Source organism: Podarcis raffonei, chromosome 13, assembly GCF_027172205.1.
Source record: "Podarcis raffonei isolate rPodRaf1 chromosome 13, rPodRaf1.pri, whole genome shotgun sequence".
NCBI lineage: Eukaryota > Metazoa > Chordata > Lepidosauria > Squamata > Lacertidae > Podarcis > Podarcis raffonei.
The window spans coordinates 40,286,582-40,301,744 of record NC_070614.1 but is presented as its reverse complement, the minus strand read 5'-3'; the positions used below and the strand labels follow the sequence as shown (position 1 = coordinate 40,301,744).

Below are 15,163 nucleotides of genomic sequence, written 5' to 3'. Positions count from 1 at the left end.
CTGTAAAATAAATACATACAAAGAATTCCTAAAGCCCTTCCATATTTGTACAATACTTGTAGCTACATACAGAATTTGAGATGGAGGCAAGCTTTCACTTTAAAAAGTTACTCTTCTTATTTTCCAGTGCTAGTAAAAGCAACTGGTCCTTTTTTCCTGCAGCTCAACTGGCCTAGTGAACTGCTAGGGAACAACCCATTCTTTCCCTGCACTGCTGATTCCTCTAGCCACTTGCACTGTGCTTTTCTTCTTTGGTGACAGTTCACATTACAGCTCTAAAATGTGTACCATTTGTTCCTGAGCCATGTCTGCTCAGTCCTGGTTAGACCCAGATCCTATTTATTTCCCCCCCTAATCTTCACAACACTTTCCACTCAGCTCTCCTTCCTCAAGAGTGAGTCTGTTACTGCATTGGTCTTCAAACTGCTACATAAGGACCAGCTACTGGGTTGCAGCTTCATCTAAGGTGCGTCACAACCACAGCAGCACAACCACCATACAAATATTATTACTCCTCAAACAAAGGTTTGTGTTAAAAGTGAGTCTGAAAATGGAAAGGTTAAAGTCTACTGTGACTACGTTAACATGCACAGCCAGTCCATGGGGTTCATGCGTGATTCCTTGTGTATCTCTGTCTCCTCAAACCCTCCTCACCCTACAAAGCTAAGCTTTGCTCTGGTGGGGCTCAATGCAACCTCCAGGAATTACCCATAGCAAAAGCCTCCCCCCCCCCCGCCCCCACAACCTCCAATCCTGCCCAGAACTCATCTCCAGAAAGCGGAACACAAGGTTCTAAGAACACAGGGATCTCGCAGGAGCAGATCATCTCCAACTTTTACTTCCAAAACACGGAAAACAATTATTAAAATAACTGAAGAATAGGAATGCACCTCTCCGACAGGAAGCGTTTGATCTGCATGACTGCTGCCTGCAGACAGTGGTTGTCGTAAAAGTTTTCAAAATGGTAGAAGAAGAAAAAGATCCAAAGGCAATTTGGAGGGAGACCATTTGGGAAATGTCAAGAGGAGGAGCAGCAGCAGCAGCAGAGAGGATTCCTCAGATCTAAGGAGGGGATCCAGTGAAACAGACCCAGGAAGTATACGGGCAAGGGGAGAGAAGAGAAAGTAAACCACTGAAAAGGAAACTCTGCAAAATATTTTAAATGCTTGGGAAGGGGTCCATGGAGCAGAGCCAGAAAACTGGTGTGGGGGAGGAATGAGTCTTATGCGGACCCGAGGCAGGTTTTTGCTAGGTGAGCCACAGGATCCAGGCACCGTCTGTGAAAGGGACCCCCTTGGGCAGGAAATTGGACCCAGGTGTTCAGCTGATATAGATGCGGTGGAAGTCATTGGCGCCAAAGGCCGCGTTGCACTTGGGGCACTTCCGCTGGCGGGTGTCGTAGCGTGTCTTGACACAGTCAAAACAGAAGACGTGGAAGCATTTGGTGAGGACAGCATCCTTCTTGCGGGTATTGCAGCAGGGGCAGGTCAGCTTGGCCTGGAGATACGGGACAGATAATTCGGGTAAGATCCTTGACTTGGCTCTCCCCAACAAGGCTTGCCCTGGGTTGCCAACCAAGCAACCTGCTCCTCTCTCCTCACCTTGTACTCCTTGATCTCCTCCTGCAAAATCTCATCAGCATCCGCATACACCTCCACTTTGCGCTGTTTCTCCAGCTTGCGCCGCAAGCGTGATATGTCCTCCTGAGGAAGGGATGCAAGTCAATGAATCCCAAAGGTGGTTAGCAAGACGGAAGGTAACACTGGCATACCGAGAAATATTTATCAGCAGCCATGAGGGCTAGTAACTTGCTTTTTAAAAAATATAACATTTTCAACCAAAAGGAGCATTAGAGCAGCTGACACACTTGCAGAAGAGAACAGGTTATCCTCCTTTCTCCTAGTACCTGGGCTCTTTTGAGGTTGAAAGATTCCTTCTCCTTGGCTGCCCGGTTCTCGGCCATACAGGTCTGGATCTCCTTCAGCTTACACTGCACGTGCTCCAGCTGCACCTTCAAGTCCTCTGCCAGCTGGGCAGCCTCCACTGCCTGCCAGAAGAAAAGCAGCAGAAGCCACCACCTCAGAATCTCCCAAGGACAATCAGACGCAAGCAGCCCCAACAAAGGCACCCCATTCCTGGGGCTGTTAATACCTAGCGCAATTGCACTGTGCACACCCAAAAACTAGCAATGGGAAGAGAACGCAGTAGCTTGGGAACCTCTGCTTCTAGTTTCTAGCCCCCTAAGGCCATGGAGACCAACTGAGAGGGGATGGGCAATGCCTGGGGAAACTTCATAAGCAGAAGGGCTGGGGAGAGAGACGGAACAGGATTTCCAGGTCTTGGGCTTGCAATTGCCCCCAACCCCAATTACTGACAAGAGCAGAATATGTTATCTAAAACACAGGCAGAAAATATAACAAAGTTTCAAGATTGAAGAACTGAGCTTGTAAAAAGACTCACTGACCTAGAAAATAATTTTGCTTTTTGGAGCACAAGTACCCACGGCCCTGATTGTCTCTCAGTTCAGCCCATGGCTCCTCCCAGCTCCCTCTCCTCACCTTCCTCTTGTTGAGTTCCAGGGCCTGGCTGCGCAAAGTGAGCTCCTTCTCCACTGTGCCCAGATTCCCCTGCAGAACGCGCTCCTTCTCCTCCAGCTTCTGCACCACCAACAGCTGGGTGTCCACCTAGGCATGGAAACCAAAGCCACAGCCTTCAGGACATGGGGCAGGAGCCTCCCCTCAAGACCCGCCCCCCTTGTCTCAGGCTCCACAACTGTGTGAGGAGTAGGGGGACGGGCTCTGCCTTACCTGGGACTTGAGGGCCAGCACCTGCTCAGCCAACTCGTCCTTCTCCTCCCGCAGCAGCTTGTGGATCTGATTGGACTTGATGCGCTCCGACATCAGCTTGAAGTTGGCGTCATCCTTCTCGCGCAGCTGCTGGTTCAGCCGCATGTTCTGCTCTTGCATGTCCTCAAAAGCCTGGCCCGTCACGTCCATTTCGGACAGGAGAGCCTCCTCCTCCTGCCCCAGCAGAGCAGACATAAGGAAGGGAACGAGATTGCTCAAGTTCTCCCTCCTTGCCCTTGCAGCTTCCCTTATTACTACACACACACACACACACACACACACACACCCCTGGTAATTTTTTGGGGGTGCCTGTCAATCCCCTGGTGGCATCAGGACATCAGGCGATTGAAAGGTGGGTGGTCCTGCTCACCTGCCAAAGTTGCACTGCAGCTGTGCAGGGAAGTGGTGGCCAAGGAGCCTTGAATCCTGCACCCATCAGCAAGGAGAACTCATGCACATACTGCTGCTCCCTACAGAAAGCAGGAATGAACCCCCTGCTCATCAGCTGACATGGCTGACAGGTGAAAGTGATTTTGGAAAAATGGCCTCGCAGGCCAAACCCTGGTGAGCCGCTGAGCCAGAATCTCCCCAACCCTGGTCTACAGATGGCTATAGATGGACTGAACCAATGGGAAGGCTTCCACCCTGCAGGGCAACTTACACCTTGGCTCCTCCCACAGCCAAATACCTGCTTGGTGGCAGCCAGCTTCTTCTGCAGGTGCTCAATTTGCTCCTCGGCCAGTTTGATCTTGCGCAAGGCATCCTCGTCTGCCATTTTCTTGCTCTCTTTCTTCTCTTTCTCCTCCAACTCGCGGATCCTCACCCGCAGCTCCTCCACCTACCAAGGGGACCGAGTAAAAGGGAACAGGGGTGACTCCTTATCCCTAGTCCCTCAACACAGTGCTGCCAAATCCATCACCCAGCACTAAGGCAGGACAAGCCAAATTGCAAGCATCACAATGTTATTCGCCCTCATTTTAAAAGCACAACCAACCAACCAACCCCAAGCTCCTTTTTGGGGAACTATGATAGCTACTGTCCAGATGCATCATTCACATCAACTTGCCCAAAATTAGCATGCCAATATGCTATACTGTCAGGGACGCGGGTGGCGCTGTGGGTTAAACCACAGAGCCTAGGGCTTGCCGATCAGAAGGTCGGCAGTTCGAATCCCTGCAGCGGGGTGAGCGCCCGTTGCTCGGTCCCTGCTCCTGCCAACCTAGCATTTCGAAAGCACCTCAAAGTGCAAGTAGATAAATAGGTACTGCTCCGGCGGGAAGGTAAACGGCACTTCTGTGCGCTGCTCTGGCTCACCAGAAGCGGCTTAGTCATGCTGGCTACATGACCCGGAAGCTGTACGCCGGCTCCCTCGGCCAATAAAGCGAGATGAGCGCTGCAACCCCAGATTCGGCCACGACTGAACCTAATGATCAGGGGTTCCTTTAACTTTATGCTATACTGTCACTCAGATATCCACTATTGGGGGGGGGGGCTTTGGGTTATGCATTTTGTGTTTTGATACAGTGATCTTCGGATGAAGGGCGGCATATAAATTGAATAATAATAAAAACCCTAGAGAGGACTCTCACTCACGCATACTTAAGTGTGAACTAGCAGAAGGGGCCAATGGGACAGTGCCTAATGCTCATGTTCAGAGTGCCAGCCAGCCCTACCCTTTCCCAGGACACAACTTTCCACATCCCTCCAGACCACCCTGCATTCTGCTCCTACCCAGCATGCCCTGTCCTTGTCGGGCTCTTTGGGGATAGAGGGACTATTTTTGTACTTTCCGCCAAACTTTGGGGTTCCTCCCTCGTCCAGCTTGCTGCTATTTCCCAGCTCTGCATGGATAGCGTCTCTTTAACTACAGAAGGATCCACGCTTGAGGGAATTAAGATTGAGAGTAGCGCATTTGACCGAAGCAAAGAAGAGCTGGAATAAAGGGGGGGCAGAGGAAGTGCAATGTTCAGATGGCAGCAGGCATCCGTGTACAGGTGGGCCTCTCACCTCTGCCTTGGTCTTCTTCTCAGCAGCCATGAGCTGCACTTTGTCCCGCTGCTCTTTGGGTGCTGACTTATACATGTCCAAGAGTAGCTTCATCTCCTTCTGACTCTCCTGAGCCTTCCTGGGGAAGGAAACAAGGTCAGCATGAAGTGGGGGGGGGGGAGAGACCTTGCACCCCATGGTGCCAAGGTTTTCCCCAGACATCAACCATGAGGTGGCAAGCTTTTAAGCCGGGGTTATTGCTTTGAGACCTATGAGAAACTATGGGGGTGCAAAGGGAGGGTTCAAACTGTCTTATAAGGAACCTCTCAGTTGGGGGGTAACTATTTCAGCAAAGTTCTAGCTTACAGGGATCTTTCTTACCTCCCCCTGGGCCCAAACACCAGAGTGAGAGCCTACCACCAAGGCTTGCCTCCTGAAACCCTAAAATCTTGGCAAAGCGTTTTCTGGGCCTCCAGCTCTTCAGCTGCAATAAAGCCCTCCAGAGCCCCATCTCCCTCTCTGCTGAGTGCAGAGGTGCAGCTTCTCCCAGGAGCCAAAGCACTGGCACAGATCCTCCAGGTTCACGGCTTTTCCTGAGGCCATCGTGCCCTCCCCTACCCAGTGCTATCCCCCTCAAAAAATCCTTTGCATTTGTCTAGCCTTCTCTCTGCACAAGATTGCTCTCCCCACTTCCCCACCCCCATTTTGAAACAGCGCCATCTTCCACCTCCCTCACTTGAGTTCAGTCCGCAGCTGCTTGAGCAGATCGGAATCCTTTTTCTTGGGATCCTCAGAGCCTCCGCCACCCTTCTGCTTCTCCCGATCCCGCGAGGAAGAGGACGAGGAGGAAGACGAAGAGGAGGAGGCCTCTTTGTCCCGGTCCCGGGATCTCTCGCGATCCCCGCTCCGTTCCCCGCCGCCGCGCCCCTTGGACCGCTCAGGCTCCTTGGCGCGGGGGGGTGGGGGCGGCTGTGGGGCGAGGGGCTGTGGGGCAGGCGGCTCCTCTTCCTCCTTTTTCGCCCCTTCATGGATCCCGAGAGGCTGGGGGGCAGCAGCCTCCTCCTTGGGCTCCTTCTTCACTTGCACCTCCTTGGGCTCTTTTTTCACCTCGGGAGGCGCTGCTCCCTCTTCCTCTTTCATGGTGGCAGCCCCTGGGGGCCCCAGCAGCCCTGCGGGGTCCTCAGCCCCTGGCGTAGGGGGCGCTGCCGTGGAGCTGGAGGAATAGCCGCTTTGCTGCAGCCGAACCTGAGCAAAGAACAAACGGACATGAGCTGCAGGGTAAGGTGGCCATCACAGCACCTGGAATTATGGAGCTCAAAGCAGGGGTCAAAGGCCACTTGCAGTCCCCAGCCCACTGTCATACAGGTAGAAGGAGGAGAAATACAAAGAGAAGTGCCATAGCTGAGTGGTAGAGCATCTATTTTGCACACGGGAGCTCCCAGGTTCCCCAGCATCTCCAGGTAGAGCTGAAAATGTTTCCTTTCTGAAAACAGGAAGGACGATATTCAGCAAGATGGACAAATGGATTGGGCTCAGGGAAAGGCATCGTCCTCCGTTCCTGCGAGAGAAGGAGCGTCCTGGCCACTTGGGGCTCTGGCCCCATCCACCGCCAGCATGCAGCCCCCGAGAGATTCCTTTGGGGGGTCATTCCCTGAAACCTCCCCCTCCTGTAGCCCCACCTTGTTGATCTCCGCCTGCACTTCCCGGAGCTTCCGCTTGTACCGCTGCACGTCGCCCTTCAGCTGGTGGTTATGGTTCTGGAGGCTGCTGATCAGGTGGCGCATCTCTCGGTTAATGGGACCTCGGGTTCAAACGGAGGGAGAGGGGAAGAGAAGAGTGAGAATGAACAATTTGGTAGGCAGATGACTGGAAGAGGAGATAGACTTCTGCACAGGGCAGACCTTAGAGCAGGGTTTCCCAAACTGTTTTTGGACTACAATTTCCATCATCCCTGACCACTGGCCCTGCTAGTTTGGGATGATGTTCTTGTAGTCCAAGAACAGCTGGATACCCAAGTTCTGGGAAACCTGCCTTAGAGTATTAAAGGGAGAAAAATATTCATTTGGGGCCAAACCACGAATGCTCAATGGGAAGGAATGCAGCCTCACCTGCTTGCTCGTTGGCGGCCAAGTTCTGCTCAAATTCAATGCGCAGCATCTCATATTCTTTGCGCACCTGGGCCAGGGTGTCCTCCAGCTGGATCACCTCCGTCCGCAACTTCTTCTGCAGATTCAGCTCATCACTCTGTTGCCGAGGAAGATGGGGAGGGGAGGGGCAAGTAATATCAGCCGGGGGGGAGGGGGAGAACAGGGTGCAAGACCACTCTTTCTCCTTGGTAACTTTCGCAGTCTGACAAACAGTGGGGGCGTAAGCTCTTCCCACTGAAATGAACCTAAATCAAGGGTGCCCACTGATTTCAATGGCTAATTTTGGATGCCACCCAGGGCTTCGTGAGATTATGCTATCAGGGCCTAAAAGGAAGGCCACCAGCGGCCACTAGCCATGACGGCTCTGTCTTCCTCTACTGTTGGATGCCTCCGAGTGCCAGTTTCTTGGCATTGTGGAGAGAGTAGGGCTCTTGGCATTCAGGTTCTGCTTGTGGGTTTCCCAGGGGCATCTGGTTGATCCAGCAGGGCCCTTGTGCTCTTCTATGAAACTGCAAAACTGCTTTCCTTACCATTCTATCTAATGCTACAAAGCAAAGAGGTACAGGAAAAGCTTAAGCACGCCTGCTGACTACCCTTTCAGGGGTTAGAGAGCAGGCGCACACACTTCATGGGCTCCCTCACCTCCATGTGCTCGATGTGACGCAGGTGGCTGTTCTTGGTGGTGAGCAGAAGGGCCCGGGCCTCGTCCAGCTGCGTTTTCACCTGCAGGCTCTCATTGTACAGCAGCGAGAACTGAGACTGCAGCACTTTGTACTCCAGCGTCTCTTTCACTGCCTCCTCGGGCAGGCTCCGCAGCGCCACCTGCAGGGGAAGGGCAGAGAACAGGTGCCTGGGGGAGGAGAGCCACGGTAGCTCTCCACGTCAACTGCCCCACGTCATCACCCCTAGGAGTGGTCTTGGTGGCTCTTTTAAAAGAAACATGTCCCATCCTGCATGTTCGGGTGTATTAAGTGTAATAGCAAGTGTACAAAAAACCTACCAGTAGCAAATGGGTCAAAGGCTCAAGATACTCAGCCTGAGGCTTGTGCCTTTCTGCCTGATTGCTGAAAGGCTTCGGATGCTGCACGCACGAGTGTACATAAAGGAAGCATCTGAAGTTGTTTGGACTGGTTTAGTTCTATTGAGAAATGTTGGAGGAGGGGGAGTCATGGGAACATAGGAATCTGTCAAGAGCATTGGTCAATTTAGGTCTGCACTTTTGATTGACAGCGAACATTTCCAGCCTTAGCTGGAGATGGCAGGGATTGAACACGTGACCTTCTGAGCTACGAGCCTTCCCCAAAGTCAATCTGGAATTCTTTTGCCAGGAAGCAAAGAACACACAGGTCCTGCTTTCTGAACACAATGCATTCTCAGAAAATCGTTCATTAGGCAAGCGGGCATATAACAAGTTAATGGTTTTCATTATTTCCTATAGGAACATTTCTAATCCATGCTTTCTCACTCCATGCTTTCTGCCTGAAACTGCTGCAGCCAATCAGCAAAGGTAAAACAAAGGAAAAATAGATTTGTCCAATCTCTCTTGTTCCCCAATCTCTCTCTTGTTCCCCAATTTGTCCAATCGCTCTCATTTCCCGCCATGGTTTCGGCCTGAAACAGCAGCTGCTGACCAGCAAAACACAAACAAGTAAAGAACTGGACAAACTACAGCTGTCTGGACATCTGAGTCAGCCATATGTGAATAATTCTTTGTGTTCAGATAAGTGAGATTTTGGATAACAAGTATTCCGATAGCAGGACCTGCGTGTAATGGACTGAGGTGCCAAGAAGAAGAATATGAAACACTGAAGCACTACAGCTACACAGATGGAGAGAACTTGGAAATGCACAGAAACAGAGCTCTTCAGAGACACCGCCTCCTCCCATCACAAGGACTAGAAACATAAATAACATCCCTCTGTACCTGCACCTGCAAAAGTGGCTCTAAAGCAGATTGTCCAGAACCATCATTCCTGGTCATACTAGCATATTTTCAGCCTACCACTAGAGGGCATTCTGCTTCCCCAAATTCCGCAGGAGGCTCTTCCTTACCTTGAGCTTCTCATTGGTCCTCACAGCCTGCTGCATTTCATGCTGCAGTTTCTCCAGCTCTGCCATGCGGCTGTTGGCAAGCTCTTGGTGCTCCTCCAGCTCCGCATTCAGCATCTCAAACTGCAAAAGCCCAGGCACAAAACTGAAGCAGGAAGATTCCGCAAAGGGAAGCACTTGGACCTGCAAGACTCGCATCCCAGCGCCACTGACACCCCCTTCCCCCCGGTTGTTTTTCTCCCGCTTACCTTCTGCATGCTAAGTGTGATCTGCCCACCCTGGAAGCCGCCGGAACTGCCCGATGCGTAGTAGCCCGAGTTTAGCTGCCAAAGGAGTTAGAGAACAAAGTTCAGTGCCTTGTATGCTACAATGACCCATACTGGCCCATGGGTTGGGCAGGGGGAACAGGGGGCCCCTGAAGGTCTTCGCTTGCCTGTTCCAGGGCCTCAGCCAGGTGCTTGTTCAGCTTCTGCTCCCGCTTGCGCAGCTTCTCGATATCCCACTGCAGGTCCTCGATGGTCGTCTCCATCTCCAGCACTTTGGTCTCAGAGGAGGTCACCTTGTCCTGCAGTTCCGTGTACTAAGCAAGCCAGAGGAGAAAAAGATGCAGACACGCCGGGCTTCAGAATGATTCTCTCCCACAAGCAGCATTGGCTATGGGACCCGCGCTTTGCTGGCATCTGACAAGGAACCTACCTCCAAGGAGATCTTATGGTGCTTCTCTTGCAGCTGGGTGGTCAGGTCCTGCAAGTGCCGATTCTCCCTCATCAGGTCCTTGTTGAGAGACTTCACTGCTTCTTCCAGTTGGTCAAACTCCACTGGGGAAAGAAATAGGCCCCTGAGAACCCAGGACACCAACTCCCAGCCCCCGCTCCCAGCAACTTCCTCAGCTGGCTGCTATAGGCTATTTACAAGTTTGCATTAAAACGTCTTACGATTCCTTCACCGCACAGGCATGACAAGAACAGAAAACACCGTGCTGCTTCCAACACCTCGCTCCTCAAGGGACCAGAATTCTGCATCTCAACAATCTCCCTTTTCCATTAATTTAGAAAGTTATCTGGTTTCTCCACAGGTCCTATTTACCTCATGCAACACTTACGCCGCCATTTCTAACAAACCTTTTCTACTATCTATTCCACATGAATTCCAAATCATATTAGGGCTTTTCAGAAATGCCCCCTCTGCCCCCAACATAAACTGAAGAAATCAAACGATACCAAATAGAACATATCTTGGTTTGCTTTGCCCTTAAAGCAAGAGAACTGTTTAGGTCAGCATCTCGGACACAGTTAGGAACCAAACCTTTTTATACCAGGCTTTTACCATCTCAACAGGTTAATAATAATAATAATAATAATAATAATAATAATAATAATAATAGAAGCATTCATGTCGGCATCAACAAAAGATCCCATGAGGTGACCCAACTAAACTCCAAAAGGACCTTTCCCCCCAAACGCTGCCAAAGTAGACAACTTTATCCATAACTCTTGCTTTTGCTTTGTTACTTTTGCTGCTTTTGCTAGCTCATTTCTATGGATTCTTTTTTTCTGTATTTTTGAAAATGTAATTTAAAATGTCATTTTTTAAAAAAACCTCACTTTTCTAACTGATGCCTGGAGATAAAAGTAAAGGATCCTGAGAATGCTGCCAAACTCGACCTCATAGGGTTGTTGTGGGGATTAAATGATATAGGGCAGAACCATGGAGCTCCTTAGAGGAAAATGCGGGAAATAAATGTGATAAGTAAAATAGTTATAATTATAATAGTAGTAACGCTTCGAAAGGTGCCTGCTCAGCCCAGCTCTGCCATGGGGCCTGGTCTCACCCCGGGCGTGGATCTTCTGGCAGAGTTCCTCGGTGCGCCGGTGGATCTTGTCAGAGAACTCCACAATGCGGGAGACAGCGGCTTTGGAGAACTCCATGCGCTCCTGGAGCTGCAGCTCAATCTCTTCGCTGCTGCTGCTGGCCAAGGTGGCCAAGAAGGAGAGGGCTGACTCGTTCAGCACAAGCCCCGTTCCGGCTTTCCACGGGGCGGGGGGAGTAACGGGGGACAGGACTGCCTCTGTGGGGGACCAGAAGAACAGCAATGGTTACTGGCTCCGAGGATGGGAGCTGCATCTCCTCCCAGCATCCTGTATCAGAGAGAGCTGGGCTCACCTCTCCTCTCCAGCCCCTCCTGCCCCAGGAGAGCGGCATCCAACTCGGCTCCCGTCATCTCCAACTTGGGCTCCTCGAGAGGCTGGCCGCATTCTCCGTCACATCGCCTCAGCAGCACTTGCACGGTCTCATCTAGCTGTAGAAATTGGGGGGGGGGGGAGAAACGGCTTGAGAAGGACACAGGGAGAGAGAGGACCTAGGGGGTGCCACAGGCAGGGCTGGGTGAATACCAAAACTATCCAGCTTCCAAACCATGCCAGTTATCTCCATTTGGCTTGTGCTTGTCACAAGGAAGGTGACACAGGAGCAACACGAGAAAATATCACTCCCCAACCACTTAGAAGCTCTGCTTAATGCCCTGCTGGTTTCCTAACGCTTCCACCAGCTGCTGAATTGATCATCAACCTCATCTTGTCAACCTTAAGGACTAGAAACTTAAGAAAAGGAAACGAGTGGCCAGGAAGGCGCCCTGACCTGCTTCCAGTAGCGGTTGACAATCAGGAGAGTGGCATCGTCAGTGGCCTGCCTCTTCTCCAGCTTTTCTATGCGCTCACGCAGCTCGTCCTCAAAGGCCTGCCGCTGCTCCAGGCGCTCGGCTAATTTCTTGTTCTTGAACTGGAGCACCTTGAGGTCCATCTCCTCCTGAAATAAAACAGAACATCAGAATGTGAATCACAGAATGATCCTCGGCCGTTTCCATCCACAACCCCAAGTTCTGGTGGTATTTCTATTAGATAGATAGATGATAGATAGATATGAGAGAGAGAGAGAGAGAGAGAGAGAGAGATACACACACACATCAACAGCACCCTAAAGAAAAATATGGTCCATCATCATTTACCCTAATGAGGCACAAAACTAAAACTAGAATGAATTCCTCCCCCCCCCTTTTTAAAATTGACCATTAATTCTAAAAGGGTCAGATCAGTGGCAGAACACATGCTTTATTTGCAAAGGTCTCAGATTTGAACCCCAACATCTCCATGGAGGATTAGGAAGGACTCCCTGCTGAAAGCTGGTGCCAACAATACCAATCAACAGTCTGAGTCAGTATAAGGCAGTTTTCTATTCTTTTAGTTAAAGATAGATAAACGTATTGCTGTGCATACACTGACAGATAGCATATAGACAGTAAAAGTAAGCGTGAAGAGGATGTTGGGTGGAAGGATGTTATAAAGGAGTCAGTATGCCTATTAAAGAGTGAGAAGGAATTTGCTGGCACTGATAGGTGAACCTATGGCCTTGCTCTTCATCAAGCCCCTGCCTATGATGTAACTTTTGCTCTCCCAATAAGATTGTTGCTTAGTTGCCCAACTGCAATTCTCCTTGATACGGTACTTAATTTCTACTCATGTGCAAAGCTAAGGTGAGGGAAGGCCCCTATATAAACCTGAGTCATTTATAGGCCACAACTCTACTTTTCTGAGTTCCCAGCAGCTGCTGCTGTTCTGACCACAAGTAAAAACTGCCTTTGAAATCACAACTGGTGTTGTTAAAAGACAAAAATCTGCCACAGGGGCCCATGCCCCTGCTGAAAAGGTTCACATCAGGAAGCAAACCTGGAAGCTGCTGCTTAACATTTTCCTCTAAAAGTGATGGGGGAAGGTATTTCTAACTCCTAAATCTTAGCATCTAATTTTATGCCACCAGTTCTGCAGAGATATTTCAGATACCCAGCTACCAACATCCAGTTTCTAGGCAAAAGTATAGGCATGGATTGTTTTTTTCTGGTCCCGGCCTATATAATATTCTTTATTACAGAGTTGCCTATTTAAAAAGCCTGATCTGGAACATACTTGCGCCCCCAAATTCCCAACATTTATTTCCAGAAGGGGTTTTTTTATTTTAAAAAATCAAAACAAATAATTGCCATGTAGGAAGAGTTCTCTTCTCACAGTGCCCAGCCAGATGCCCACGAGAAGCTCACAAGCAGGACCTGAGGGAAACAGTACTGTCAAGCTCAGGTTCCCCAGCAGTTGGTATTCAGTGCAAGCTGCCTCTGACAGTTGAGGCAGAACGCAGTCATAACTAGTGGCTGCTGACAGCCTTATCCTTCATGAATCTGTCCAACCCCCTTTCAAAGCTATCCAATTTGGCAGCCATCATGGCACCTTGCAGAAGCGAATTTCAGACTTTTACCACCACCGCCGAGTACTTCTCCACCCTGCACTCAATCCCCTGGTCCTCACCGTGGAAGAGATGCCCCCCAGGCGGATGGGCTCAATCAGGGTAGTGGTAGTCTTCTCCTCCCTGTTGGATTTCTTCTCAGGGGGCCCAGAGCCTCCATCCCCGGCTGCCCGCTTGCTCGCAAGTCCCGACATGGTGACTCTGAGCAGCAGGCGAGAGCAGAGGAATCAGGCAGTCAGCCAAGGGGGCAGCGCTTCAGCTACAAAGGGAAAGGAAAAAAGAGAGGGTGAGTTGCAGTTGCCCATGAGTAGACTAGTGTGACATTAATCCTCCCATAGTCAAGACCAGGTACTGCTTCCCATATCTGGTCAGAGATGCAGAAAGAAGGGGATCAGCTATGCTAAGCAAAACACAGAGGGCAAAAGGGGTGTGTGGTAGGTAAGGAAATGCAGTGACATTATCAAGGAATCATGGAAATTTTTATAAGAGGGCACAAAGGGGAACCAAAGTTGCAGATATGGCTGCTAACTCCCCCTCCCCCGTGTGCTCTTTAAAAGTTATATACCAGGCCAAAAACCAACAAGTGTCCCCTGGCACAGAGACAGTTAATGAGGAACAGGCACCTGCTGAACCACTGATGTCTATCTTGGTGCTGTACCAAGAGCTCTGCTGGGCGGAGAGGTGTTGACAAGCAGATAAAAAGAAAGCAAAGGCTTGGAGAAGAGGTAAGACATAGTGCAAAAAAAAAAGAGGAAGTCAAGTACACTATGGATAAATATCCTTAAATTAACAAACCAAAATAAGGAGTGAAATAAGAGGGGGGAGCTGCGGGGGGGGGTAAAAATGAGAAGGAGGCAAACACTTCACGCCCTATTTTTAAAGACGCACTGAAGTCCCCTCCTTCGCCCTAGCTCCTTCCCTCTGGCATGTTTTTCAGGTGCGCGGGGTGGGCGTCCCGTGTCCCTCCACCAGACGCTGCGGGACTCCGACTCCCCTCAGACCCTCAGTCGTGGGGAGACCCTGGGGGTCGCAGTCCCAAGAGCCTCTGCAGGGCCAGAGGTTCCCCACCCGACCCCGCCAGGACCCCCTCACAGCCCTGACAATTCAAGGAAAGGATGAGGCCACCTTTCAAAGGGCAGCATCGGAATACCCGCCAAGGCGGGCGAGGCTTGTTCTGGGGAAAGTTCAGTTAGGAACAATCCACACAGGCAAGGCGGGGGAGAGCGGGGCGGGGAGACGTGCAGGGAGCGTGCTGTGAGGGGGGGGTCTGGTGTCGGGGGGGTCTCCTCTCACACTCACCTGCCTGAGGCCCCCCCCCGGATGCGGCTTCCTCGTCCTTCTCCCCCCGCCCCCCATGCGTTACTCCGGCCGAGAAACACCAGCGCGCCTACTGCGCATGCTCGCCCGCAACCATTCTCAAGGCCCAACCTTCGCCTCTTTGCGGATTGCGCATGCGCAAGACCAACCTCAAGCTATTGGGCAAAGCGCGAACCAGGGCTGCGCAGGTTAACCTCACCGAGACGCCTTAACGGAAGCGCGCTCTGCGATTGGCTCTTCCTTTATTGTAGACTTCCCACAGTTAGAGTGATGCGCGCCGCAGTAGACCCTTGAATTGGAGATTTCGATCCAACATGTCAACTTGTGCTTCAGGCCCTTAACTTAAAATGCAAATTTTAATCCAGTAAGATTCTACTCGGCGCCCAACTCTGAGGTCCTTAGAGGAATAAAAGAGCTTTTCTAGCTCTATGGCGTCCGAACAAAATTCACATATGTTATGATGTCGCTCCAAGTATTCTATCTCTACTGATACTCTCTCTTTCCCCCCCCACCGCCGGAACACTTCAA

General features: G+C 50.9%; 1 protein-coding gene across 3 annotated transcripts; it reads right to left on the bottom strand.

Moving 5' to 3' along the window:
- Nucleotides 1-807: 807 nt before the first annotated feature.
- On the bottom strand, nucleotides 808-14,929 carry RNF40 (ring finger protein 40). Of its 3 annotated transcripts, none has more exons than XM_053363483.1 (20): nucleotides 14,835-14,929; nucleotides 13,381-13,577; nucleotides 11,666-11,833; nucleotides 11,192-11,327; nucleotides 10,860-11,096; nucleotides 9,725-9,846; nucleotides 9,462-9,608; nucleotides 9,277-9,351; nucleotides 9,032-9,151; nucleotides 7,622-7,801; nucleotides 6,941-7,076; nucleotides 6,512-6,633; nucleotides 5,569-6,077; nucleotides 4,854-4,971; nucleotides 3,535-3,684; nucleotides 2,808-3,020; nucleotides 2,559-2,684; nucleotides 1,907-2,047; nucleotides 1,602-1,703; nucleotides 808-1,497 (listed from the first exon to the last, which is right to left on the bottom strand). In XM_053363483.1, exons 2-20 carry the CDS (start codon nucleotides 13,510-13,512, stop codon nucleotides 1,321-1,323), a joined length of 3,111 nt encoding a protein of 1,036 aa, XP_053219458.1. In that variant the 5' UTR covers nucleotides 13,513-13,577; nucleotides 14,835-14,929; the 3' UTR covers nucleotides 808-1,320. The 3 variants fall into 3 exon arrangements, with proteins under 3 accessions (XP_053219458.1, XP_053219457.1, XP_053219459.1); XM_053363482.1 differs by lacking the exon at nucleotides 14,835-14,929 and adding an exon at nucleotides 14,618-14,723; XM_053363484.1 differs by lacking the exon at nucleotides 14,835-14,929 and adding an exon at nucleotides 13,942-13,960.
- Nucleotides 14,930-15,163: the final 234 nt, after the last annotated feature.